Consider the following 25,936-nt stretch of genomic DNA (forward strand, 5'->3'; position numbering starts at 1 on the left):
TTATTGACAGGGAGTCTCAGGGAATCCAATCGCAGGAAGTGTATCCCGGCTGCAGCCATTGTGTGCCTTTCAAGACATCTGCTTTGCCCTAAACATGTGTTCCATTCTCTTCCCTTCTGAGAACTATTTTTCCTCTGCCATCTCTTACTTCTTTGGTGACCCTGGTCCGCATAGGACATTGGATTGCCGTGGTTTGGGCCCTGTGCCCCATGTGATGCTACACCTTATATGTACTCTTATATCTGTTTACCTCATTCATCTGGGAGCCTCTTAGGAGAAGAGTGTGAGTTGAGCAAACATACCCAAGCCATTTGTACACACGTGGCCAGAAATAATGGGAGAACAAGTCTAAAGAGTTGTTTGGAACCCAAATCTCAAATACAGGAAGATGTTAAAAACAAACAAACAAACAAAACTGGTGGCTGCCTCTGACAATAATGTGGCCCAAAGTCAGCTTTGGAATGATTCACCTGTTCTCAGTAGATAAGATGAACTGGAAGGCAAAAATTCTTGTGACAACAGCTGGATTCATGTAATAGTAGCAGGTTAGATATGACATGAAGGGGAAATATAACAGGTGAAATCAACTAATCAACGACTTGAAAACTGGGTGTGGAAGGTGAGAGGGAGAGAGAGAGAGGAGTCAAAGGTGATGCTACGACTCCTCTTTTGTTTCCCAGCAGGTAGTAGCACAAATACTAGAAGAATCCAACAGAAGGGAGAATCCACAGAATCCACATAACATAACTGTTTGTGGAACAGTTATGAGTTCTATTTTGAGCATTCTTTTTCAAAACTATGAGGACTTTTGGTGGTCTCTAGCAATTGGTTGGCATAGACCCCTGAGACAAAGATGGAGGCCACTGGTAAGCACCATCTGGGAGGGAGCCAGCAGTTTCGGCTTATGTGTGTGTCAAGTGTTTTTCACTAGGTGACAGTTACTTAAACAGGTTGAGATGTTACATGTTTATATCATAGGCAGCAGGGCTTTGTGTTCATGTTGTTTACTAAAAAAATCCTATTAAAAATGTTCATAGTGGTCCGAGGCTAATGGCAATAAGTCACACATTTGGTAAGATATTCTTTCAGCTTCCTTTAGAAAAAAAGATATTAGCAGCCTTGCATAGTGTTTGTTCTTCTTCTTCTTCTTCTTCTTCTTCTTCTTCTTCTTCTTCTATTTATTTATTTGTTTGAGAGAGAGCATGTGCACAAGCAGCAGGAGGGGCAGAGGAAGAGGGTCAAGGAGAGGGAGAAGGGAGCCTGACATGGGGCTCAATCCCAGGACTCTGGGATCATGACCTGAGCCGAAGTCAGACACTTCTGAGCCACCCAAGTGCCCTCATAATTTTAAAACAAAAAGCAAATTCAATTTTGACTAAAAATACATAGGGGGTCTCAAACATCAAAAAGTACAAAAGATAAGACTACTCGATTTACTTTTTCTTGCTCCTCTCCTCTAAATACACCGAAAAGAATTCAGCAGACAATTATTAAAGGAATCTGAAAGGTAGAAACGAGGACAGACTGGGTAAGGAGCTTAGGACTTGAGGAAGGGCAGTGCACAGTGAGTTGTGTGGGTTTTGTCATGTAATCTTCCATATACCCAGCTCTGGGCCCTGTGGAGTGCCTGCAACCTCAAAATGCCAACAAGCATAGATACCCAAAGGATGAAGGGGAAGAGAAGGAAAAAACGAAAAGCCTACTTTCCCCTTCCAAAAGACTAGAAAAGGTGAAGCTCTCTTACCCTACCAATCTCCAACAACAGCAGTGGGCTTAGTCCTGCTGAGCAATGCTCAGGAGGGCCTACCTGTTGCCTGTTCCACACTACAGTATGACCTATCCCTAGTCCCCCACCAGGTGACAGCACCAGTGACACCCACAGGCCTGGTGTCTTCTAGCCCTTCATCCAGGAGCAGAAGGGGAACCTTCGGAGGTTTCCTCCTAAACTCTTCCCTCCAGCAGCAAAAGTCCGGGTAGTTGCTAACTTCTCCCTGCAGTACCTACAGAGATTGAACAGGAAGTCAGCCAACACCAGGCAGCCAGAGAATAGGCCAGGAGAAACTGCATTCTATGGGTCCAGCATCACTCAGCTCCCATCTAGTGAAACCACCTGACCTAGGGAAGTGCCTGGAAGTACCAGCAGGGATTGAGTGATAGTTGTATGTAGCTAGAACACAGCAGGCCAGAATTGCATTGCAAGAGCTCTGGCAACGAAATTGTCATTGAAACTACACCTAGAACATGCATGCCCAATTTAAACAGTGATTACATGCAAACATACAAAATTAAGATTTTAAAGCAGCCATTATCAAATTGCTTCAACAAGGAATGATAAATTATCTTGAAACAAATGAAAAGCTAGAAAATATCAGCAAAGAAACAAGTTATAAAAAATTCCAAAATGGAAATTACAGATAGGGAATATACAATAATTAAATAAAAAACATGTCAGATGGGCTCAGTTATTGCACTGGAAATGTCAAGAGATCAGAATCAGTGAACTTGAACACAGATCAATAGAATTTATTCCATCTGAACAGCAGAGAAAATAGGCCGAAAAAAATACTTTAGCTCCTCAGAGATTTCAGGAACAGTAATACAAGATCTCACATTCAGATCATTGGAATCCCAAGAGATGAGAAAGACCATGAGACTGAACAGCTATTGGAAGAAATAAGGGCTGAAATTTTCCCAAATTTGTTAGAAGACTTAAATCTACAGATTCATGAAACTGAATGAACCTTAAGAGAAAAACCTAAAAAAAAAAAAAAGAGAGAGAGAGAGAAACCTAAGGAAGTCTACACCAAGGCATATAATTATACTCTGAGAACTAAAGACAAAAAAAACCCTGTAAAACAACCAGAGAAAAATAACACATTAGTTGTTGGGGAACAGCAGTTCAGATGACAGCGTGATTCTTATCAGAAACTATGAGGGCAGGAGGAAGTGGCACAACGTGTTTCAAGGACTAAAAGAATAGTCAGGAGTGCCTGGGTGGCTCAGTCGGTTGAGTGTCTGCCTTTGGCTCATGTCGTGATCCAAGGGTCCTGTGATTGAGCCCTGCATCAGGCTCCCTGCTCGGCAGTAAGTCTGCTTCTCCCTCTCCCTTTGCCCCTACCCTTGCTCATTCATTTTCTCTCTCTCTCTCAAATAAATAAAAATCTTAAAAAAGAAAAAAGGTAAGAACAATCAACTGCAAGTTCTGTATCTGGTAAAACTATCCTTCAGGAATAAAGGGAAAAATAATGACATTCATAAAAAAAAACTAAGAGGATTTGTTGCTAGCAGATATACTCTTAGAGAAAGGCTTAAAGGAAGCTCTTCCAAAAGGTAAGATACCATTACAGGAGGAGGCTTGGAATTTCAGAAATGAAAGAACAATGAGAACAATGGAACGGATAAAAAATAGGGGTAAATATAAGTGGACTATCCTCATGAATTTTAAAAATCATACCCTGATGATCGAAGCAAAAATTACAGTACCATCTGATGTGGTGCTTGATGTATGAAAAGGAAATACCTAAGACATTCTGTGTAAAAAGTGGGGAGGATAAAATATCCTAAATGGAAGTAAGCAAAGCCATATATTCAAAAGTAAAAAGTCAAAATGGAATTTTTAAAAATGTTCAAGTAGCCCATAGGGGAAGGCAATAGAAACAGGGAACAAATAAAAAAAACAGAGCCGCCCTCTGTGCCCTTCTTGCTGACCCCATGCTCCAGTTCCTGCTTGGATTTACTTTTGGCACCATGGTTGGAATGTATCTGGCTCAGAACTGTGACATATCACACCTGGCTAAAGAACTTGGAGAAATTAAAAAGGACTTGGATGCCAAAAAGAAACCTCCTAGTCATGAAATGGGCTCTCAAACTACCTTCTGGATATTCTGATTCTTCTGTTCTTGAGGGCCTCTTTACCATCTGAACCACAGGTTTTTGTTTTAAATTCCAGCCTCAGTGATTTTCCTCTCTGTTGAATCCTGCATGCCCTGGGAGCACAAATGGGGCCATGAGTTAAGAACTGTGCTTTTCCAGCATTCTCACCTCTTCCTTTCCTCTTTCCAGCCACTTGAGATGGCCTAAGATGGATTTACGATGCTAGATTAGTAAATGTGACCTTTAATTAATAATGTCTCCTTCATTCTTTGGGATTTCTACCACCTTTTTTTTTAAAAGAAAAATGGATGAGTTTTATGTAGCTGGTCAGATTTAAACAATGCCGATTACATGGTATAGCAATTATAATGGATGCTTAAACATTTGGTATTAATGTTGTTTCCAAGTAATTAAAATTGAAGTCCAGAGGGGAAAAAAAAACAAGTAATAAAATGGCAGTATAAGCCCTAGCCTATCAGTAATAAATTTAAATGCAAGTAGTCTAAATATTACAACTAAAAGGCAGAGATTGAAAGAATAGTTTGTTTAAAAATTACTGAAGTACACGCTGTCTACAAGAAATGCATATCAATTATAATGACCATAGATACACGGTTGAAAGTAAAAGATGGAAAAAGATACATCATGTTAACATTAAATTTTTTAAGTGGCTATATTAATATCAGACAAAGTGAACTTTAGAGCAAAGAATAAAGAATCAGTTCATCAGAAGACGGAGCAATTCTAAATGTATATGCACCAAAAAGCAGAGCTTCAAAATGTATATGATACAAAAAATGATGGAGCTGATCGGAAAAATAGATAAATCCATAGTTATGGTTCTATAGACTGGACTTCTATATCCCAGTCTAAGCAATTGATATAACTCTTGGACAGAATATTAGCAAAGACAAAGAATAACTTAACAATACCATCACACAACAAGATCCAGTTGACATTTACAGAAATTCCACCCAACAACAAAAAAATTGAATATATATTCTTTTCAAGCACCCAAGGAATATTTGCCAAGATGGACCCTAGGTCATAAAACGAACTTCAATATATCTAAAAGATTAAAATCATACAGAATATGTTGTATGGCCATAATGGGAGTGTAAAGATTGGTGTATGGCCATAATGGAATCAGATTAAAAACCAATAATTAGACCACAGGAAAATCTTTAATCATTTGGAAATTAAAAGTACACTTCTTAATAATCCATGGATCAAGGAGGAAGTTATCACAGGGAAATTTTAAAATAAAATAAGGGCATTTGGGTGGCTCAGTTGGTTAAGTGTCTGCCTTCAGCTCAGATCATGATCCCAGGGTCCTGGGATAAAGCTCCGCATTGGGCTCTCTGTTCCTTCTCACCACTCATGTTCTCTCTCTGAAATAAATAAAGATAAAATCTTTTTTTTTTTTTTAAGATTTTATTTATTCATGGGAGACACAGAGAGGCAGAAACATGGGCAGAGGGAGAAGCAAGCTCCTCACAGGGGGCTTGATGAAGGACTCTATGTGGGACTCAATCCCCGGATCACGACCTGAGCCAAAGGCAGATGCTCAACCACTGAGCCATCCAGGCACCTCAAAAGATAAAATCTTTTTTAAAAATTACCAATATGGTTGGTAAACCTAGAACAAAATTGCCAAAGATAAAAATAATCCACAAACTACTAACAACAGGAATAGGGGATATCACTATGGCCATTAAAAACATAGAAATGAATAGCAGCAGAATCTTTACACCACCAGATTTTAAAATTTAGCAGAAATTACTTGGAAACCACAAATTACATAACTCACCCAAGATGAAAGAGATAACCTGAGTAACCATTAATGAAATTAGATTTTTTAATTAAAAAGTTCCTGAGGGATTCACTGTGGGGGATCACCTTATATTTAAAGAATAATTAACACCAGTTTTACACATTCTCTTCCAGAAAATGTTAGAGGAGGGAATACTTCTCATTCATTTTATGAAGTGTGTATTTGTCTGATACCAAAACAGGACAAAGACAGTACAAAACAAACACAGGACCAGTATCTCTCATGACTTAGATGTAAAATATTAACATCACTTCGAGCAACATAATAAAAATAACTATACACAACAGCCCAATGGAATTTATCCCAGATAGACATGGCTGGCTTAGTAATCAAAAAACCAAATCCACATAATCCATATCAACAATCTAAAAAAAATTCATAAGCACAGAAATGCTCTCAACAAAACCCTACACCCATTTATGATAAAACACTCATCAAAGGTTAGAAAAACTTTTCTCAACTTGATCAACTTAATCTACAAAAAAGCCTACTGTAATATCACATTTAATAGTGAAATACCAAGTGCTTTCCCCCATAGACTGGGAAGAAGGCAAGGGTGCCTTTTCCTACCACAGCTACTTAATAGTTATTCTGGGAGTTCTGATTAGCACAACAAAGTAAAAAGAAATAAAAGAGCATATAGATTAGAAAGGAAGAAGGAAATCTGGCTCTTTTTGCAGATGCCATGATTGTATCGAAAATTCCAAGGAATCTACCTAAAAAATCTCCTAGAACCAATAAGTAATTTCAGCAAGGTCACAGGATGGAATTAACTACATTTCCATATACTAACAGTGACACCATTTTCATAAAAATCCTGTGCATCAATGTTTATAGCCTCAGTAGGTGAATAGTAAAACTGTGCTAGAGCCAGATTGGGGAATATGGTCAGCAATGAAAGGAAACTAATTGCTGATCCATGCAACAACACTGATGCATCTCAGAAGCATTATGCTGGGTGAAAGAAGCCGAACACAGAAGGGAACATACTGTATGATTCCATTTATGTAATATTCTTGAGATAATGTTCTAGAGATGGAGAGCAGATTAGTGGTTGCCAGAGATTTTAGGATTAGAAAAGGGAGGGGGAGGTGGCTCTAAAAGGGTGACACGAGGGAGCCCGGTGGTAATGGCACACTTCTCTGCCCTGATTGTTAGTAGTGGTTACGTAAAATTACACGTGCTAAAATTGTATGGCACTGTGTATCTGCGCACGTGTACACACACACACTCTCACACAGGTGAGTGCATGGAGAACTGGAAACATCTGAGTAAGCTCTGTGGCTTGCACTGAAATCAGTGTCCTGGTTTTGATAGTGTGCTGTGCTTAGGCAGGAGGTAGTGTCAGGGGAGGCTAGGTGCAGTGTACACAGAACCTACCTCCCTGTACACTTCTTTGCAACTTCTAGTGACTCTAATTTCTTCAGATCAGTGTTTTAAAATGTTTAAAATAAAGCCTCCCATCCACTTAGGTCTGTGCCCCACTACTCTGCAAATTAAGTTCCTTCCAAAGGCCTTGTCAAAATGCACGCACAAGTGTATTTTCATTAGAAATGTATTTTGCCCCCATCCCTTCTCTAGACAAACGGATTTCATGGTATCTTACTTTCCTGTGCCTTCCTTTTATTCTTCACTTAATAGAGATTGTTCCACGTTAGTCATGCTTCATTTTTTCAGATGCAGAAATTACACTGTCGTTTCTTCCATGATGCTTTAATCTTGTTTCTATTAACAGACTTCCAGGGTGTTTTCGTTCTGTGCTGTTAGATACAATGCTCTGATGAAGACCTTCACATTTGCTGTTTTGCTGCTGTGTGAATATACTTCTAAAACAAATTTCTGGAAATTGGATATCTGGATTAGAATTTATCTACACTTCACTATCTAATCTTCAGAGCCACCGCAAGATTGCCCTGCATGAGAATTGTACCAGTCCATGCTTACCAACAGCAAATATCCTTATTTATTCCCAGAGCCTGTTTTAACTTCTGACAATATGTTAGGTTAAAAATGGCATCTCATTGTGGTTTTAATTTTCATTTCTCTGAAACATTGGCCATCTTTTATTATTTCCAATTTGTATTTTGATTTATACTTCTTTTTCTGTAGCCTGTGTTCATACTCATTGGGCCATTATTCTAGTGGGTTGTTGGCTTTTATAGGAGTTATCGATTTATAGGAGTAATTCATATAATAAGCTCTTTGTCTTTGATGTGATGTTGAATAGTTTTTCTCCTGTTTATTGTCTGCCTTCTGACTTTTCTTATCATTTTCCTTTTTTTAGGCTATGTTGAAATTTTTTTCTTTTTAAAATTTTTCCTTAGTCAAACTGATTTTCTGTGGCTTCTGGATTTTATGCCATATAGAAAGGTCTTTCCCACAGCCAGATTATAAATTGCACGGTATTTCAATGCATTCAGGTGTAGCCCTATTGAGATCTGGAGTTACGTCCCCACAGTGGTGCAGCTGGGCATAGCCTTAGGGTCTGATTTCATGGGTCTCCTCAGCCCTGTTGGAAATCTGGGTCACCGCAAGAACCAGATCAAGTTAATCTCGCATCCTCCATAAAGTGGTGCTTTACAGGGAAAGGAAGTAAGGGGAGGACATTGGATGATCTCTGGCTCTTAGCCCATCTTTCAGCAACCTTTATTCTAAGAGATAAACTCCAGTAGAAGAGGTTTTTGTCGCCTCTGTGCTCGGGGAGTTAGTGGTTGGGTGACAGAACCCCTTTGTTAGTCTCCAGGGAAGGGAAACCAAACTTTAAGGGCTGTCTCCTTCCATTGGTCATTTGTGCCAATCCCACTTAGGTTGCTTCTCCACGGGGACAGGCTGCCTGACTCTCTGGAATCTAAAACGGTCTTGTCACAGTGAGAGGGACTTGGGAGTGTTGTCTACATTACAGAGCACAGCCCTGTGGATTTTCTTCAGAATGGAGTGCTAGTAGTCACTGGTCTGTCTCTCCTAAGACTTGAATTTTCGAAATAAGTACAAAAAACATTTGCTTAGCATAACTTTACCCTCACTTAGGAATAAGTAAGCCAGAAGAAGGACGGCCTGCTGGGAGTGTGACCGGAAATGACATCACCACCCCTCCGAACAAGGAGCTCCCACCAAGCCCGGAGAAGAAGACAAAGGTAGTCCCCAGAGTGGTGGGTTGTCTTCTCCTTCTACCATTTTTAAAAACAGTATCTTCTGCTATTATTGCTTGAATCATGAATGAAATTTCTTTTTTTCTGAGCTATTAGTAACCCTTCCCCAATTTTGGACATTTCTAGAAAATATTCATATTTTGCCATAGTAGCCTAACTCAGTCCTTAAAATCTCTGCCTTTGACCCCATTATCTTGAATCCGTGTAGAAATGTTCTGTAGAGGTTGTTTCTGCTTCCCTTAACAACAACAATAAAGGGATTTGCAAAACTATTCAGAAATAGATTCTGAAATCTGCATTCGTGAAAAGAGAACACGGGTTTTTAAGGCGGATCAAAGCTTCAGACACTTACTGATAACTCATTGGAGAGTACAAATGCCACACTTCAATGTGGTCCCAGAACCATGCTGATGTTGCCCCACAAGGCACAAATAATGACAGTGTTAATCACCTGCTGGTGACTTCAGAGAATTATTGCAGCCATCAGAAGTTAGTTAATTGTTTAAAGTTGTTACTGAATTTAAGTCTTCAGTTAACTGAATGAACTACTGGAATTCGTGACACTGCCATTAAGAACGCATTCCCAATTTTCTCTATCCTTCTCATGGCTTCTTTCCGCTCTTTACCAAGCTCAGAAGAACAGAATGCTGCTTTTCAGTTGCATATATCCTCATTGCTTATGATTTTACTTTGAATTGTGCAATTTATACTTTTTTTAATTTGTTTTTATTTTTGTCTGTGTGTTTGATGTTGGCCTTTAAACAAAACAAAACAAAACAACAAATCAACTTAAAGCCTTTGGCCACCACTCAACCTGCCAAGACTTCAACATCGAAAGCCAAAACTCAGCCCACTCCTCTCCCTAAGCAGCCGGCTCCCACCACCTTGGGTGGGTCAAATAAAAAGCCCATGAGCCTCGCTGCAGGCTTAGTGCCGGCTGCCCCGCCCAAACGCCCTGCTGCCGCCACTGCCAGGCCTTCCACCTTACCTTCAAAAGACGCAAAACCCAAGGTGAGTAGCCACCAAAGCCCTGTGCCAGGGAAACCATCTCCCCTCCTAGGGCCTGATCCCTCTCATTGCTGCCGGGCAGTGGAACCAAGCAGGTGGAATGGGGGAAGGAGAGGAAGGAGACTTGAAAATCTTGAGGGCCCTCAGGGCATCTGTAGTCTCTGAAGGCCTTTCAGACTTTGTACCTTTCCCTGCCCTGCTCCGAGGCAGTACTGCATCTGCTTACGTTTCTTTTCCTTTCCCCCAGTTCTTCCTTACTCTTCCTGTTTGAACACTTGATAGCCATTTTGGCCTACTCCGCATACTGTCGGGTACTCTTTTTGGTGTAAGTTCCCACATCATATTCCCCAGATTTGGTTCCTTGTCTTTCTCTTTAATCCTCCTGCAGAAGTGAGTTTTTGCCTGTTCCTTTTTTGAATAAGGTCTTCCAGCTGATCTCTGTAGATTTCAACAACGTGTGACAACTTCATTTGCTCTTGACAGTGGGCCTCTCTCACTGGACTCTCTCTGCAGTTCCTCAGTTTTCCAGCTCATCCGCATATTACTGCCTAGAAACTGGTCCATTTGGAGTGACAGTGGCTTCACAGGATTGTTCTAGAAGAGCAGGTGGAGTCTATGGCCACCTTCCTTAACGTTTTGTTTGAGAAGAGCCTTTCAGTCAGCTTGGTATTGTTCTTTCAGTACATGGTGGGCAGTAGTTCTCCCCGTTAAAATGTTAGCATATCATCTAATCGTGTAAAGAAAATTAGTGGGGATGCCTGGGTGGTTCAGCAGTTGAGCGGCTGCCTTTGGCTAGGGGTGTGATCCTCAGGTCCCGGGGTTGAGTCCCACATCGGGCTCCTTGCGTAGAGCCTGCTTCTCCCTCTGCCTGTGACTCTGCCTCTCTCTCTCTCTCTCTCTCTCTCTCTCTCTCTCTCTCTTTCTCTCTCTCTCATGAATAAATAAATCTTTAAAAAAAAGAAAGAAAATTAGTGGAACCTAAAAATTGTAGTCTAGGGTTGGAACCTGACAAAGAAATTGAGAAATCTTGTCATAGACTAAGAATGCTAAAATATATAGCTTTCTGACCCTCATTTGCCCAGTTGACTGCTTTTCTTGATCATGAGAAGACAATTTGTTTGCATAAGAGGGCAGAGGGAGGGCACCTGGGTGGCTGTCGTTTCATTTAAGTGTCTGCCTTCAACTCAGGTGACCCCAATGCTGGGGTCCTGGGATCAAGCTGGGGCTCTCTGCTGGCGGCCAGGGGTGTCAGTTTCTCCCTCTCCCTCTGCCCCTGCTCTCTCTTTCTCTCTTGAGTGTGCTCTCTCTAATACATAAATAAAGTCTTTAAAAAGAGCGTGGATGTAGGGACACACCTGGGTGACTCGGTTGGTTGGGCGTCTGCCTTTGGCTGAGGTCATGATCTCAGGGTCCTGGGATTGAGCCCCCATGTTGGACTCCCTGCTACACGCAGAGTCTGCTTGTCTCCTCTATTTCTGTCCCTTCCCACTGCTCCTGCCCTTTCTCTCAAACAAATAAGTAAAATCTTAACAAAAAAAATAAAAATAAAAAAGAGGGCAGAGAGAGAGTGACTGAAGCCCTGGCACAGCAAATCCTGAGGCAGACAGAAGGGGGCTGAGGAAGGCGAGAAGGTCTCTTGAAATTTCACTCTGCAGTAGTAACAGTGAACTATACTGTACTGGTTCCTGTATATATGTTAATTCCTTTAATTCTGTCTCTCAACAACCCATGATGTGGGTATTAGTATTCTCATTTTATAGCTCAGCAAAATAGCCTTGCTAAGGTCCAATGCTAATAGGTGGCAGAGCCAGTATTTGAACTTGGGGCTGACTCCCAACACTGATGCTAAGGGCATCTGGCAACACTTCTTTCATGGCTTTTGCTATACAGCTTTTAGACAGCTGTAGCTTTGAGATACAGCTTACCTGAAAAAGTAATCTGCATTCCAGTTATTACTGTTGTTTGTTTTTTAGGTAAGAAACAGATGAAAATATTTTGAGAGATTGATTAAAAACTAAAGTCTAATGAAATTTATTTTTATCCTTATTTTGGTAGATTGAAGAAGCAAACAAAGGGGGGAAATTTATTTAGAAAAAATAAGTAGATCCAGGATTCCAGTAGAAAAGAAAATTTAAATTGAGAAATAGTAGAGTAACTCCAGTTAGGAAAGCAGGCTGTTCTTGCTGAAGCCAAAAGCCTGATGTCACATTTTTTAGAGCTATCTATCCCAAAAACCTTTTTTCCAGCTTATTTTACCACTATTATTAGCAAAAGAAGACCCTACTAGATTATTCTGAATCATGGTCCTAATACTGAGAATTTGAAGGAGACCTCAGAAGAGTATCTGGTTTATACTCAGATCTTACAGCAGACAGGAGGGAATCCCCTCTACACAAAATCCTGCGATCTATTCTGAACAGAGCTGGTAGCTGAGCTAGTTCCTCCACTTCCAGCCTTAGGGTTCTTCCTACCGTACTAAGGGGCTTCATTTGTAGAAATGGTCATTAGCCTGCCTTTTCAGGGTTAGACTCTAATTAGATGCCAGCCCTTAATTTCTGAGCACCTCCTTAGCTGATTTTCCATTTAAGCTGTATCCTGCTCATCTCCACTGACATATACTACCCTGTGTGGCCATTTCTCTTAGAGTAAAAGAGCTAGACACACTGTGTCTGTGCTTTGTCTTATTCTCGTGAGTAACCTGGAACTCCTTTCTACTCCTGTAAAAGGAAACAAGCTAAATTGATTCCTTCCCTTCGTTACTAGTGACGACATGCCCAGCCTCCATGAAAGACGAGCTAGAGTGACCCTGATGCCAAGTATCTGCACTTGAGAGATTTTCCTTTAGTGCTCTCAATCATGACTGTGACATCAGTGCTTCTCATTCCCTCTGGTGGTCAGGCCTGCCCCCTCCACCCACCATGTATTATCCCTGTGCTCTCAGAGACTTCTCTTCCTCTAGTCTCTAACACTACATAGCATCAAAGCTGGTCCCCAGAGCTCTGTTCCGACCTCTTTTATCCAACTGAAGAAATAAAGCCCAGAGAGGCCTTGTGATTTGCCCAGGAACACACTGTGAGCTGGGGGCCCAATAAGGGTTGGAGCTCAGACTTCTGATCTGACTGGTTAGGCCAACATTCTCACCATTTGCAGCCCTAACCCAGCATTCCCTGGGTACATCTTAGCCAAAAGAATGACTGAATTTGAACATAATTTTTATTTTTTTGTGTTGTTTACACATTTATCTTTAGTCAAGTAATTAAATACTGATGTATTTAATGTATTTATTTGTTTATTTATTTATTTATTTTATTTAATGTATTTAAATACATTAGATCCTGAGATAAACTTCATTTGCGATGTGGTCTCTGTTTCTGGTTTTGTTCATTCTCACTGGTTCAGGTTGTATTGAGATAGACTCCCCAATTCCTGACTCCAGCTAACACAGCACCCTGCATGGCCCGCCTCTCACTTTGTCTGAAGGACTTAGATGTTAGAGCAGCATAGATTACTTACAATCAGTAAGTGCCAAATCCACAGTAGTTCTGTTTTCTGGTGTCCTCTAACGTGACCTCCTGGGGCTCTTGGTGACCTGTAGCTCTTATTCCCACTTCCCTGTTACCAGCCTATTGCAGAGGCAAAGATTCCTGAGAAGCGAGCCTCGCCATCCAAGCCAGCCTCTGTCCCGGCCCTCAGGCCTGGCTCCAGGGGCACCCAGACTGTTCCAAAAGCCACAGCTGCCACCAGTCCTGCCTCTGCGGGGTCAAGCAGCAGGAGCCCTCCCACACCTGTGCCCAAGAGGCCCACTGGTGAGTACTGTCACCCTTCGCCCCCATGGGAACTAGTGGGGAGAAAGGTGAGGCCTTGGCTTTGCCCAGCCCCAGCTCCAGCCAGCGTCACAGAAGGCCCTGCATCTGTTTGTGCACTAGTCCTTAATGGGGTACACTAAAAATTGGATCCTTGATCTCCACACAAGGCTAGCAATTATGTATATTCAGAAAATTCTTGAGTAAAAGGGATTCTCATGGACTCCCAGATAGGAATTACTGTCCCTTTCTTGGTAACTTCACAATACTCAGCACATCATGGTCATGGGCTTACCTAATAGAAAAGAAATGGTTCAGTGCCACTGGTGTATGCTGAGAAGCCACTTCCGAGACCATGTGGAAGGCACGTGCAAGGCTGGAGAAAAGAATGAGATAGAATGCATGGCCACGTATGTTCCAGAAGGGCATGGTCTTCACCCTTTACTCCACATTTATTCCCAGAGACTAGCACAGCTTGTGGCCCAAAAGGGACCTCCAGTAATTGTTGAATGGATGAATGAGTGAATCTTAGGATTAGATGAGCCACTCACTAGGTCAGTTTGTTAAACATTTAATGTTCAAAAGTGTATGTTTGTGCAGCTGTCAAGACTGAAGGAAAACCTGCAGACATGAAGAAGACAGCTACAAAGTCTGCACCAGGTAACACCCCATCCCCCACTTTGTGGAACCCCAATAGAAACCCCTACCTCTCTGTGGCTGTAAGGCTCCCTTCTGCTCTCTCCTCCTGAACCCGTGTTATCTCTCACTCCTACCTTTGCAGCTGACTTGAGTCGCACCAAGACCACCACCACCACCAGTTCCGTGAAGAAGAACACTACTGTCCCTGGGGCAGCCCCCACGGCAGGAGTGGCTCCCAGCCGAGCCAAGCCTACACCTCCGCCTTCCCGGCCCTCTGGGACTCCTTCCTCAGACAAGAAGCCCATGTCCACCAAGCCCAGCTCCTCTACTCCGAGGCTGAGCCGTCTCTCTACCAATGCTTCTGCCCCTGATCTGAAGAACGTCCGCTCCAAGGTTGGCTCCACGGAAAACATCAAGCACCAGCCTGGAGGAGGCCGGGTGAGTGTCCAGGTGGCCGGGGGCCTTCAGCATGCTGGCCCTTGCTACTTCCCCTGCCACACCCACCCGCTATTCCCCAGGCATGTCCTCACATCAGCCCAAGGCACCCACAGAAGAGGAAGGGCAGTCAAGACATCGGATTCAGTGCCAGAGTCATTCAGCCTGGGCTCCAAGTCCAGCTGCGGGCTTTCTCTTCCTATCTCCATCAGAGGAGCTCCTGTTCTGGACTTTGGGGTTTAGGCTTACATTTTTGTTTGGAAGCAAAAGGGTTCTTTTACTTAGTAACAAGGCAACAGGGGAGGACTGTAAGATGGTGTGAAGGTGAGAGATGTGCTCCCTACCCCTGTGCTGTTTGAGTGGCAAGTGCTGTAAGAGGTGGGAGCCTTGACTTAGGCAGGCGGCTGCCTGAGGGAGGACAGGGTGTCCTCTCATGGCTGGGATGACTCGCTGCTGCAGGCCTCCTACTTTCCTAATTGGCAGGGCTGCCCTGGAGAGTCGCCACGGAGTGCAGCAGGGCAGGCCCCTGTGCTTCACGAAGCTCAAGGATTTTCTGGTTGTATCTACCCCAGAATTATTTGTCAGCTATTAGCAATGATGGGAGGTAGTGGCAAAAGTCCCAGTTTAAGTCCTTGGAGCAGTAACCTTCTCATTTCCTATGTGATTTTCTCGCACTTAAACCACCACCTCCCACTCGGTAGGATAGCTTAAATCGCTTCAACCCAGAGCCTTTAAAAAATTGAATGGGGCCCAAAATGAGGAAGAATCCTGGTACTTTGGGAAGACACTGGGATTAGTCTGGACTAAGCCCCTGACAGTGGCTTTTGCTAAGAAGCTGTGGCTCTGGCATACCCAGTGCATGACCCCATCTCCCCCTTCCTGTACTCCTCTAATGCTTTCCTTGGACAAAAGTTACAAGTAGTCTTGGTGGGGAGTCAAGTGACTTGGCCTGGTGATGAAATTCTTTTCTGTTCCAACATACCTGAATAGTGTGATTCTTCCCATCTTCAGTAGTGGCTCCCTGTTGACTATGGCAGCTTGCGTGGGGACATCTGAGTGGGAGGGCATTGTGATTGAAAAACAGGCACTCAAAATCACTAACTTAGTCCTCCTTCCCACCTTCTCTCTGAATGGCGTTTTAAACTCTTCCTCGGGTCTCAAGACTTTGGTCTGCAGCTCCTTCCCCTGGCTGGTCCTCTCTGGGAAATGGTGGTTTTTTTCGGTAGGAGCAAGGATGACCTGCTTCTGCCTGGTGGCCTGGCCTGGATTTGAGTCCCCTACAGCTTTCTTCCCTTCTTGGCATTTGGGCTCTTACCCTCTTGGTTTGAAACATGCCCTCCCTTTATCTCCATCCAGGCCAAGGTAGAGAAAAAAACAGAGGCATCTGCTCCGGCTCGAAAGCCTGAACCTAACGCAGTCACTAAAACAGCTGGTCCCATTGCGAGTGCACAGAAACCACCTGCTGGGAAAGTGAGTTTTATTTAGACTTTTACCTCTGGAAGGTAAAAGATGATAAACTGTTTCTTCCGGCCTAAGTCACTTTCCCTTCTATTGCACTTTTTTCCTGTCCTTAACTGGTTTCTACTTTGCCCCCGCATTCCCTCCTCTTTGTCAGATGACTCAGCCATCAGAAAAATTTTTGTATTAGCCCTGACAGTAACAGAGTTGGGAGCCCATTACCCTTTGGGGAATACTCATTCAGCTGGATAAAATGGATCCAAAAACCTTCAGCCACTTCCTTCACACTGACCTTGATGTGAAACCCCACCTGTTTCATATGTAAAAATACACACCATGAGCATCCGGATTCTTCTACAGTGAGACATGGTGTTGGCTAGTTCCAGCCCCAGGAACCCTGGAGCACTGGTGCTTTATATTGACCTAGGAGGCCCCTTTCATAACATGCTGGCTGTGGAGATAGCTTCATTTGCCCTGGTTCCCCATGTCACCTCCTCACCTAAAGTTCAGGAGCTCATTCCCACCAGAAACCCATTCAGCCCAGGGATTGTACAGGTAAGCGGAAACTCTAGGTTCTTTCCTCTTGCCTCCACATCTTGGAACTAAGCCCCTCCTGCTTGCTATGGGAACCTTCTTCCCTTAGCTGTGGCAAGTAGGTGATCTCTCAGCCCAAGGAGTTGATACAGTCGATGAGCTTTTGAGGGGACTCCTCCTAGAGGCCCTGTGGGTCTCAGGTTTAGAGCAGGGTTTCATTAGGAAAAGGTTTGTTAACCAGTTATTTATCACTTACATTGTACAGAAGGTGTGAAATAGTAAGGATTGGAGTTGGAATTTCTTGGGGTAGATTACTCTGTGGAAAACTCTTCAGCTTGGGGCCTGCTTCATTTGTGAAGAGCTCTGAGGCAAAGGAAGGAAGGAAGCTGGCAACTGTTTCTTTTTCAGAAGGCTCAAAGAGAATTCTTTGTCCCTGCCCTTAGAGCCTGGGCCTTTGTGTGGCTGCATTCCAGGGGGAGCCATTCATAAGCACTACAGCATTGAGGTGTATGTGCCCCACCCCCACCACACGCCCGCCCGCCCAATTAGACATCACTGCAGCTCTGCTTGAAGCCCGTTCTCTTTGCTCATGAAATTCACAGGGAACAGGATTGGACATCTGGTGGATAGAAGGAAGTGTTTGACCCTTGAGTTGAAAAAAAAAAAAAAATCTAGACCAGAAGCTCACTGGTCCTGTGCTTTCTTGAGCCCCCAGCCCCAAGACAAACAGGCTGCTTGTGGAGTGTGGCACTGCTGAGGCTTGGCCTGTGCTCCCCCTGGTGTCCTGACTATGCACGGCAGCTCCAGCAGCCTCTGTTCTGTTTGCATTTGTACCTAAGCTCTGATGTCCCTTCTTTCCTGCAGCAGATCTGTGCCCCTGGAGCCAGCTGCCCAGTGCTTCTCAGAGCAGCCTTTCCTCCCATAGAGGGTCTGGCTGCTGCAGTTCCCAGGCCCAGATTTAAGGGAAGTGCCAAACTTGGGTGAGGACCATTCCAGATGAGCAGGACCCTCACATAGAGGAGTGGCCAGCACTGCCGTGGCTCTCAGGGAGGGAGCAGGCGGGTGCAGGGGCAGGGCTGCTGCTGGCTGGGCCTGGTGAGCCACAGCCCAGCCCCAAGGAGCAGTGAGGAGGACCCCATAGCCCTTCAGCATCTGCTTCTGTCCTTGTGTCGTTTGTTCCTGTCTTCACTCCCTTTCCTACTTCCTTCAGATCACTTCCACTGTGCTTCCCCACTGCCATTCTGCTGCAGCTGGGGGCAGAGCTGTAACAGCACTCTTTGTCAGTCACTGTGATCACGTGTGGACTCACTGCCTGCCCTGTGTTGGTTCTAACCAGCCCTCTCCCTTTGTGTTGTTTTTTTTTTCTGTTCTCTAACACTCCAGGTCCAGATAGTCTCCAAAAAAGTGAGCTACAGCCATATTCAGTCCAAGTGTGGTTCCAAGGACAATATTAAGCATGTCCCTGGAGGTGGTAATGTAAGTATGAGCTCTGGACAGCTGGTGTCTAAGGCCCAGCCTCTGGTGGGCACAGAGGGGAGAAGACCACCTGCCCTCGCTCACTGGGACACGGCAGCCTGGCCCAGGCCTTGTTTCTAGATGCTGGCTAGTGGAGTGAGGGGAGGCCTCCATGCTCCGGTGTGTTTAGATGACTGTTTCTAGGAAATCCTTCAATGTAATAAGCCGGTGACGCTCACTTGACATCTTCTCACCTATCTTCCCCATCTGCTCTCCTCCCCTCTTCCCCTTTTGTGAATCCGTCCTCCTTTTACTCCCTCAGCTGTCCTTTTCTCTTCGGCCCCTTCTTCCATCCAGATGTCCTTTCATCATGCTGCCCTCCTGTGCCAGCCCTAAGCTCTGTTGGGGACACAGGTGACTCTGGCACCCAGGGAGGCCCTGGCCTAGTGGTAAAGAACAGCCTGTTGGCTCTCCACGTGTCCCTGTGACAGTGCCCGGGCAGGTGGGACTCCAGCACATGCTTCCTTCCCCGCCCTAGAGTGATGGAGCCCCTCCTGCCCAGTCTCCCTTGGCTTCATTCGGTTCCTTCTCCCTATTGCCCTGAACTGGACTGAGTCCTGCTCCACTCCTCTTTTCCATTTTCAGGCTGGGTCCCTCCTGCCCCCTCAGCCATCCTGCCCATGGCTCACAGTCTCCCCACCCAGTAGTTCTGTTGTGAGGGATCAGCCTCATGTCCCTCTCTTGCCCCATACAAGTTCCCTCACAGCACCTCCTTCTAGTCACTTCCCCTCCAGTGGCATTCCTGCCATGGACAGAAACTGCGTCCTGACACGGAGGTTGTGCCCCTGCCTGGCTTGGTAGGTGGCCAGACGTGAGCCAGCCTGGTGTGGGATCAGCTGAAGTGGGTGAAGCGTTTAAAGACAGTATCTGGTTCAGGTGATAGAGATCCAACTTATGAGGGACCCAGGTAGGCATCGGCTTTAGATTTTTCGGCCTAGATGAAAGCAGGAGGTGAGCAGGGGACCCTGAAGGAACTGGTCCTTGTGTGTGTGACAGAAATGCATTTAGTGTGGTGTGTGGTGCATGTATGAGCATCATTTATCACCTGCTGCGGTCTTCCTACAAAGCTTACACATGACTTCCAAGATTATTTTTAAGATTTTTTTTTTTAAGATTTTACTTATTTATGAGAAACACAGAGAGAGAGAGAGAGAGAGGCAGAGACCTAGACCGAGGGAGAAGCAGGCTCCCTGCAAGGATTCCGATGTGGGACTCAATCTGGGATCCTGGGATCATGCTGAAGGCCGATGCTCAACTGCTGAACCACCCAGGTGTCCCTAAGGCATTTATTTAAAAATATTTTTAAAAATTTATTTGAGAGAGAGTGCATGGGGTGAGGGCTGGGGGAAATGACCAAGCAGGGGGCAGAGGGACAGGCAGACTTCGCGCTCACTGCACAGCCTGATACGGGGCTCGATCTCACGACTTGAACCGAAATCAGGAATCAGCCGCTGAACCCGGGCACTCTGTAAGCATTTTATTGTAGGAGGCTCCCTTTAGACAGAGGCATTAGGAAGTGGCCTGGGAGAACAGTATTTGCATGTGGGAAGAGGAGAATGAGCAGCCTGGATTGTCCTTCTTTCCCTCTTCCCCTACATAAAGCCACCACAGATAAACAGGCCATGGACAAAGAGCAGGCCCGCTGTGCACGTAGAACAGGGTCACAGGTCACACACAAACTCCGTTTCCCCCTGGGTGGAGATTCTGAGGCTAACACCCAGAGGAGTGGATCCTGGAGCAGGATCCCAGCTAGTGCTCCAGAGTGCCCTGTGTACATGCATGTGTCCTCCTCGAGAGCCAGCAGGACATGAGGGCAGGGAATGTAGCAGGTTTAACCCTGATTTAAGATGTTGTGGCCATTTTTTCTTCCATTTCATCCTCGTGAGGGGAGACGTGTGTGTGAAGGGTTCTAGACCTGGCGGCTGTGTCATTTCTGCAGCCTGTACCACTGTGTCCAGCAGGCTCGAGGTGTCACAGGCCAGTGGGGCAGACTGAGTAGCTAGAGCGAGGTACAGGGGATGCCGGGGTTGGTGGTGCAGTGAGAGGACTGCAGAGGTGGCATGGCATGGCTTCTGCTGGCCATCAGGCTTCGCTGGGGGAAGACATCTGAGAAATTCATGTCCTAGGCCAGGGAAGTGGCACATAGCTCCCTAAAGCATCAAGCACAGGTGAGTGGCCAGGGGAGGATGCTGCCAGGGTGTGAGTGGGATTGTCTAGAATGGACTGTGGCTTCTCTGCATACCAGCCTCAGGAAGCAGAGCTACGTCTCATATAGTGGGCCTTGTTAAGTGAGGGTGACATCGTTAAGCTTTTTAAAACTTGCAGCTATAGAAAATTGTTAAATACATACAAAAATAGGGAAAAAAATAACAACGAACTGGATATACCTTTTACCTGGCTTCATTTATTATCCTTGTGGGCAGTTGTTTGTTTTTTTAAAATGTATTTACTTTAAATGATCTCTACACCCAGTGTGGGGCTCGAACCCAGGCCCGGCGATTAAGAATTGCACGCTCCAAGCCAGCCAGGCACCCCTCCTTGTGGCCAATCTTACCTACTATGCATACCCCGCCCCCTGCCCCGACAGTTTTGAAGCTAGGCCTAGATACATCATTCATCTGCAAATATTCCATTTATAACTTCAAAAAGATAAGAACTCTTGAATGTATTGTGTGTGTATATATGTATATGTATGTATGTGTTTGTAAAACTCCCACTGATGTGTTAAAATAGGTTTGCTTATTCAAATCAGGAATACAACTAAGGTCCATAAGTTGTGATTGATGTGTCTCTTGTCTTTTATAATCTTAGGTTTCTTTTACTCTATAGGCTCCCTTCAATTTTTTTTTTTTTTTTTTAGCGGTATTTTTCATGAGTGAACCAAGTAGCTTGTCCCAGAATCTGGATTCTGCTGATTTACATCCCTGTGGTTTCATTTAACATATTCCATTCCATTGTCCCTTGGTATTCTTTACATTGATTCAGGTTTTATTTCTCCCCCACAACCCCCCAGATTTTTGCAGGACTTCCATTGATAGTGGTGGTGTTGTCAGGAGGCACATCATGTTCCACTCTTTGGTTGTGTGTGTGTGTGTGTGTCTCTCTCTCTCTCTCTCTCTCTCTTTCTTTCTTTCTGATGGCCAGTACTTAGATCCATGCATTCAGTAGGGGTGTACTATGGTGAGACTCTAATTATATCAGTCCTTCTTTGCTTATTGGCCAGAGTATATCTGTAAAGCCCAATTTCCCCTAGTCAGCTATTCTTTACTTAAGAACCAGGCAAGAGGTAAAGAAATGGTGGCTTCAGCGGCAGAAGACTGTCTCAAGAAATGTGGGCTCCAGACCTTGGCAAGTGAGCTCCGTACCTCCTCACAGGAGTCTCAGGGATGGCACAGAGGAGTTTGCCACCATTGCTGCGGGTCACAATTGTCTTGGTTTAAGGAGCTGCCAGACATTTGGTTGAGAAAAGTACTTCCCTGTGTTCCCATCTAGAGAGAATTGCAGCCTTGTTCGGAATAGGAGACAAAGCAGAGGTTATTTTGTGGGTGATTGGTACTTTGTAAATGATTACTGAACGCGTGAAGCAGTTAATGTCCTGGTGATGCCGTTGTACCTTCAAGAGATGATGTGGGACATCTGGGTGGCTCAGCAGTTAAATGTCTGCCTTTGGCTCAGGGTGATCCCGGAGTACTGGGATCAAGTCCCACATCGGGGTCCTTGCATGGAGTCTGCTTCTCCCTCTGCCTGTGTCTCTGCCTCTCTCTTTTCTGTCTCTCATGAATAAATAAATTTAAACTCTTTAAAAAACAAAAACAGTTGATGTGAAGAAGAGGTGGAGTGAAATTAGAGCCAGGGAAAGCTTTGAAGAAGGTGACCCTTGAGCTGGCCTTTAAAGGACATGAAAGAGGGACACCTGGGTGGCTCAGCAGTTGAGGGTCTGCTTTCGGCTCAGGGCATGCTCCTGGAGTCTAGGATCGAGTCCAACATTGGGTTCCCTGCAGGAAGCCTGCTTCTCCCTCTGCCTATGTCTCTGCCTCTCTCTCTTTCTGTGCGTCTCTCATGAATAAATAAATAGAATCTTTAAAATAAATAAATAGGGATCCCTGGGTGGCGCAGCGCTTTAGCGCTTGCCTTTGGCCCAGGCCACGATCCTGGAGACCCAGGATCGAGTCCCACGTCGGGCTCCCGGTGCATGGAGCCTGCTTCTCCCTCTGCCTGTGTCTCTGCCTCTCTGTGTGTGTGTGTGTGTGGGACTATCATTAATAAATAAAAATTCAAAAAAAATTTAAAATAAATAAACAAACAAATAAATAAAGGTTGGGAAAGAGCAGTGGGCTCACTAGGCTAAGGAGCAGTATGAGCAGAGAGTGAGAATGGCTCAAGCAAGCTGAAGATTCCGGGAAGTTACTCTGTGGCAGGCCCTGGGTTGTGGGTGGCCATGTAAAAATGCAGTAGGCATCACATATGTTCTCTGGCAGTACAGTGGAAACCATATTTCCTGACACTGAAGAAGAAAAGACTGGGTCCTAGAAAGTAGTCATTGAATGACATTGTGATAAAACCCCACCAGAGGGTGTGCCAGCTGCCGACAGGGCTCCCTGGAGCCCTGCATTAAGGGCCTGACCGCAGTGGAAAGCCAGGCTCTTCCATAGAACCAGGGAACAACTGGGCCACTCATAGGCCAGACCCTGGAGTTTTCATCCCAGAACCCAGTGCCCACCTGTAGATGCATCCTTTCCTAAGTTAAACACATGCCATCGGTCCCCATAGCAAGGTGCTTTTCCAAGGCTTCTTCAGGGCAGACATCATTCAAAGTTTGTTGGCCACCTTAAAAGCCTGGCCAAGTACAGAGGACACCCAAACCAGTCTCCATCCCCAACATGATTCATTTCGGATAAAAGATTATTCATCCTTGTGATTCCTCACCAACTATGGACAGAATGTCAGATGAGCAAAAGGCATTGTAGAGCCTGGAGGCTGTGCTCGGTTGCTGCAGATGTAGGGTTCCAGGCTGCTGGCTTGGGCTATGTGAACATACATGACTGCGCTAGGCGCTGCTCTTTGGGAGAATGAAGTGGCTTGTGCATAAAGTTAGTACCCTTAAATAATGAGCAGAGCAACCAAAACTGAACATTTCCCACATATAAATTAGCACAGTTTTGTTGTTGGTGGTTTGTTTGGATTTTTTTTAAATCATGAGAGAGAAAGAGAGAGAGAGGCAGAGACATAGGCAGAGAGAGAAGCAGGGTCCATGCAGGAAACCCAGTGTGGGACTCAATCTCAGGACTCCAGGATCACATCCTAGGCTGAAGGCAGACACTCAACTGCTGAGCCACCCAGGCATCCCTGTTTTTAAATTTTTTATTTGCATTTATTTTATGCAGTATTTACTCCTGGGCCATAAGTTTTTGTTTCTTCGGTTTCTTCTGGGATATCTTTTTCTTCTGTGCAACCTGCCCTTCTGGTTTAGGAACAATCTGCTCTTTTTCAGTAATGATCATCTGTGCAGCAGGGGAGGGCTCATGAACAGGTGAATCCGACCATATAACTTCTCTGCTGTATCTTTGGGGCTTTGTTCATCTGGATGTGCTCCATGATCAGGGAATCTGCATCTCAACCCTTAAGTTCCACATTACTCTCTGCATTTTTAAGTATGTGTAGAAAAATTCAGCACTCTTTTTGGGCCACCATCCCTGTGTCCAGCCCCGCTGTTTGGCCTGGGCACACCTACCAACTCTGTCACTCTACCATCATGGCAATGGCACAGCACACATTGCTTCTGCAAAGTGACATCTTTCAGATACTTGGTGGCCTACTCTGGAGGGCCTGGGTGGTTTCATATGTGTTCTTAAAGTGAACACGAAGATTTGAAACTCTATTTGCATGATTTTGTAGGGTTTTCTGGGTCAAGTGAATAGCAAACCATTTCCAGAGATCACCTCACACTGCTTACGGGAAGAGCTTATGTTACTGTGTTTAATGGAAATATCCAGTGCTGGGAGGGGATGGTGGGTGCCCATTGTCACATTCCTGGAAAGCAATTAGGCCTTATGCTTAAAGAAGCTTAATACATACAGTCTGAACCTTTGACTAGCTAAATTCTCGGTGTCTTGCTTGAGGGGTCATCAGAATTGCCATGACTTCTATCCACAAAGATGTTTATTGTTGCCATGGTGATTTGTTTTTTAAAAATGTATTTTAGAGTGAGAGAAGAGAGAGGTAGAGGGGGAGAGAGAATCCTAAGCAGACTCCACACTGTGTGCAGAGCTCACAGGGCTCGGTCCTATATCCCCAAGAACACAACCCAAGCTGAAACTGAGAGTCAGATACCCAACCGACTGCACCACCCAGACACCCCTATTGCTGCCATGGTTTTAATGGTGAAAAATCAGAAAAAAATCTAAATGTTCAGTATTAGGCATGAGTTAGGTTTATGTAAGATCTCACAGGGTAGATTATCATGTGGCCCCCTCTTTGCATTTCTCAACTTTTGTGGGGAAATGCTGGTAACATGAATTAAGCAGGGGTGCACGTCATAGATGGATACATTCCTATGCGGTCAGCTAGGAGAGAAGAATGCCCTGGAAAGACCTGGGAGGGGAACACTGAAACATCATTCCAGATTATCTCTGAGCAAGGGGTTTATGGGTGAGATTTCAGGTGGAACAAAATGACATTTCAGGAGATTTGGATCCAGAAAAATGGGAGAAGACCTGCCTGGCAGCTGCACAGCTAGGGCAGGGAGGGAACAGCCTGGCGTGTGTGGGAACATTGGTTTGGTCTGGCTGGAGGTGGGTCCCAAAGCAGCTGGCAGGGCGAGGATGGATTTCCACTTGGGGATATGAGCCTGGCCTTGAGCAGACTCAGATCAGTCCCTTCGCAGGGAGAGGAGAAATCTGAACGTGGAGAAGATTATAAAGGGAACACAGGTTTGGCTCTGAAATACACCCTCTCTCTGAGGCAGTAATACTTTTGTGATTTCTCAGGTTCAGATTCAGAATAAGAAGGTGGACATCTCTAAGGTCTCCTCCAAATGTGGGTCCAAGGCTAACATCAAGCACAAACCTGGTAAGTGCTGTCTGTCCCCCCCCTTACCCCAGCATGCCTGGGGTGTGTGGTCCTGGCAAGGCCCCCAGGTTTCACCTCCATGCTTTTGTCATTCCATAAAGACTCCTGTAGCTGCCCCACCTAGGAGGCAGTGATGGAAAGCACAGGGTTGAGTGCCTGGTGGTGGTGGCAGTGGGGAGGTCTGGGTGCAGACCTCTTAGGTGCACCTGATGAGGGGTGGGCGTCATTGTCTCGAGGACCAGCTGTGTGTGCGGTGCTCCTGGACTGCGTGTCAGGAGCTGATGCCACAGGAGTTGTCAGATTAGCAGGGGCTGTTCCTAGGTAGCGGAACATCAGCTGCCAGCTCTGGCAGGTCCTAGAGTTGTCCGGGAGCATGGGCCAGGCCGCGGCTAGGGACCTGACTGCTCTAACCATGCACAATCGGCCCAGCAGCCCCCAGCAGAGGCCTCCAAACAGCAGGGACAGTGGGGATGCGGCCTGGGCTGAGCAGAGCATGACAGTGGACCTGCAGGTAGGCAGGTACGGGCGGCAGGCCGTGGCTGGCAGACCTGGCTTCTTGCAGGTCAGGCACCAGGGGCCAGTTCCCTCCCGGCAGGATGTGCCATCATCCATTTTAGAAA

General features: G+C 45.1%; 2 protein-coding genes across 20 annotated transcripts in view; both read left to right on the forward strand.

Annotated features, from left to right (window-relative positions):
* MAP4 (microtubule associated protein 4) overlaps positions 1–25,936 on the forward strand; it is a 192,222-nt gene that overhangs the window by 160,701 nt on the left and 5,585 nt on the right. For 7 of the 19 annotated variants that reach the window (XM_055344046.1, XM_055344035.1, XM_055344039.1 and 4 more), the window contains 8 exons: positions 8,735–8,856; positions 9,652–9,867; positions 13,487–13,670; positions 14,268–14,327; positions 14,449–14,744; positions 16,098–16,211; positions 18,117–18,209; positions 25,235–25,316. In XM_055344046.1, coding sequence (XP_055200021.1) covers positions 8,735–8,856; positions 9,652–9,867; positions 13,487–13,670; positions 14,268–14,327; positions 14,449–14,744; positions 16,098–16,211; positions 18,117–18,209; positions 25,235–25,316 — 1,167 coding nt within the window. The remainder of the gene's footprint in view (positions 1–8,734; positions 8,857–9,651; positions 9,868–13,486; positions 13,671–14,267; positions 14,328–14,448; positions 14,745–16,097; positions 16,212–18,116; positions 18,210–25,234; positions 25,317–25,936) is intronic. The other 12 variants (XM_055344040.1, XM_055344048.1, XM_055344051.1 and 9 more) reach the window with 5 other exon arrangements.
* LOC129522018 (short transmembrane mitochondrial protein 1-like) lies at positions 1,219–8,728 on the forward strand. The gene has a single exon (XM_055344056.1). The coding sequence runs from the start codon at positions 3,712–3,714 to the stop codon at positions 3,886–3,888; it is 177 nt and encodes a 58-aa protein (XP_055200031.1). The 5' UTR covers positions 1,219–3,711; the 3' UTR covers positions 3,889–8,728.

Source organism: Nyctereutes procyonoides, unplaced genomic scaffold (genome assembly GCF_905146905.1).
Source record: "Nyctereutes procyonoides isolate TBG_1078 unplaced genomic scaffold, NYPRO_anot_genome, whole genome shotgun sequence".
In the NCBI taxonomy this organism is placed as follows: Eukaryota; Metazoa; Chordata; class Mammalia; order Carnivora; family Canidae; genus Nyctereutes; species Nyctereutes procyonoides.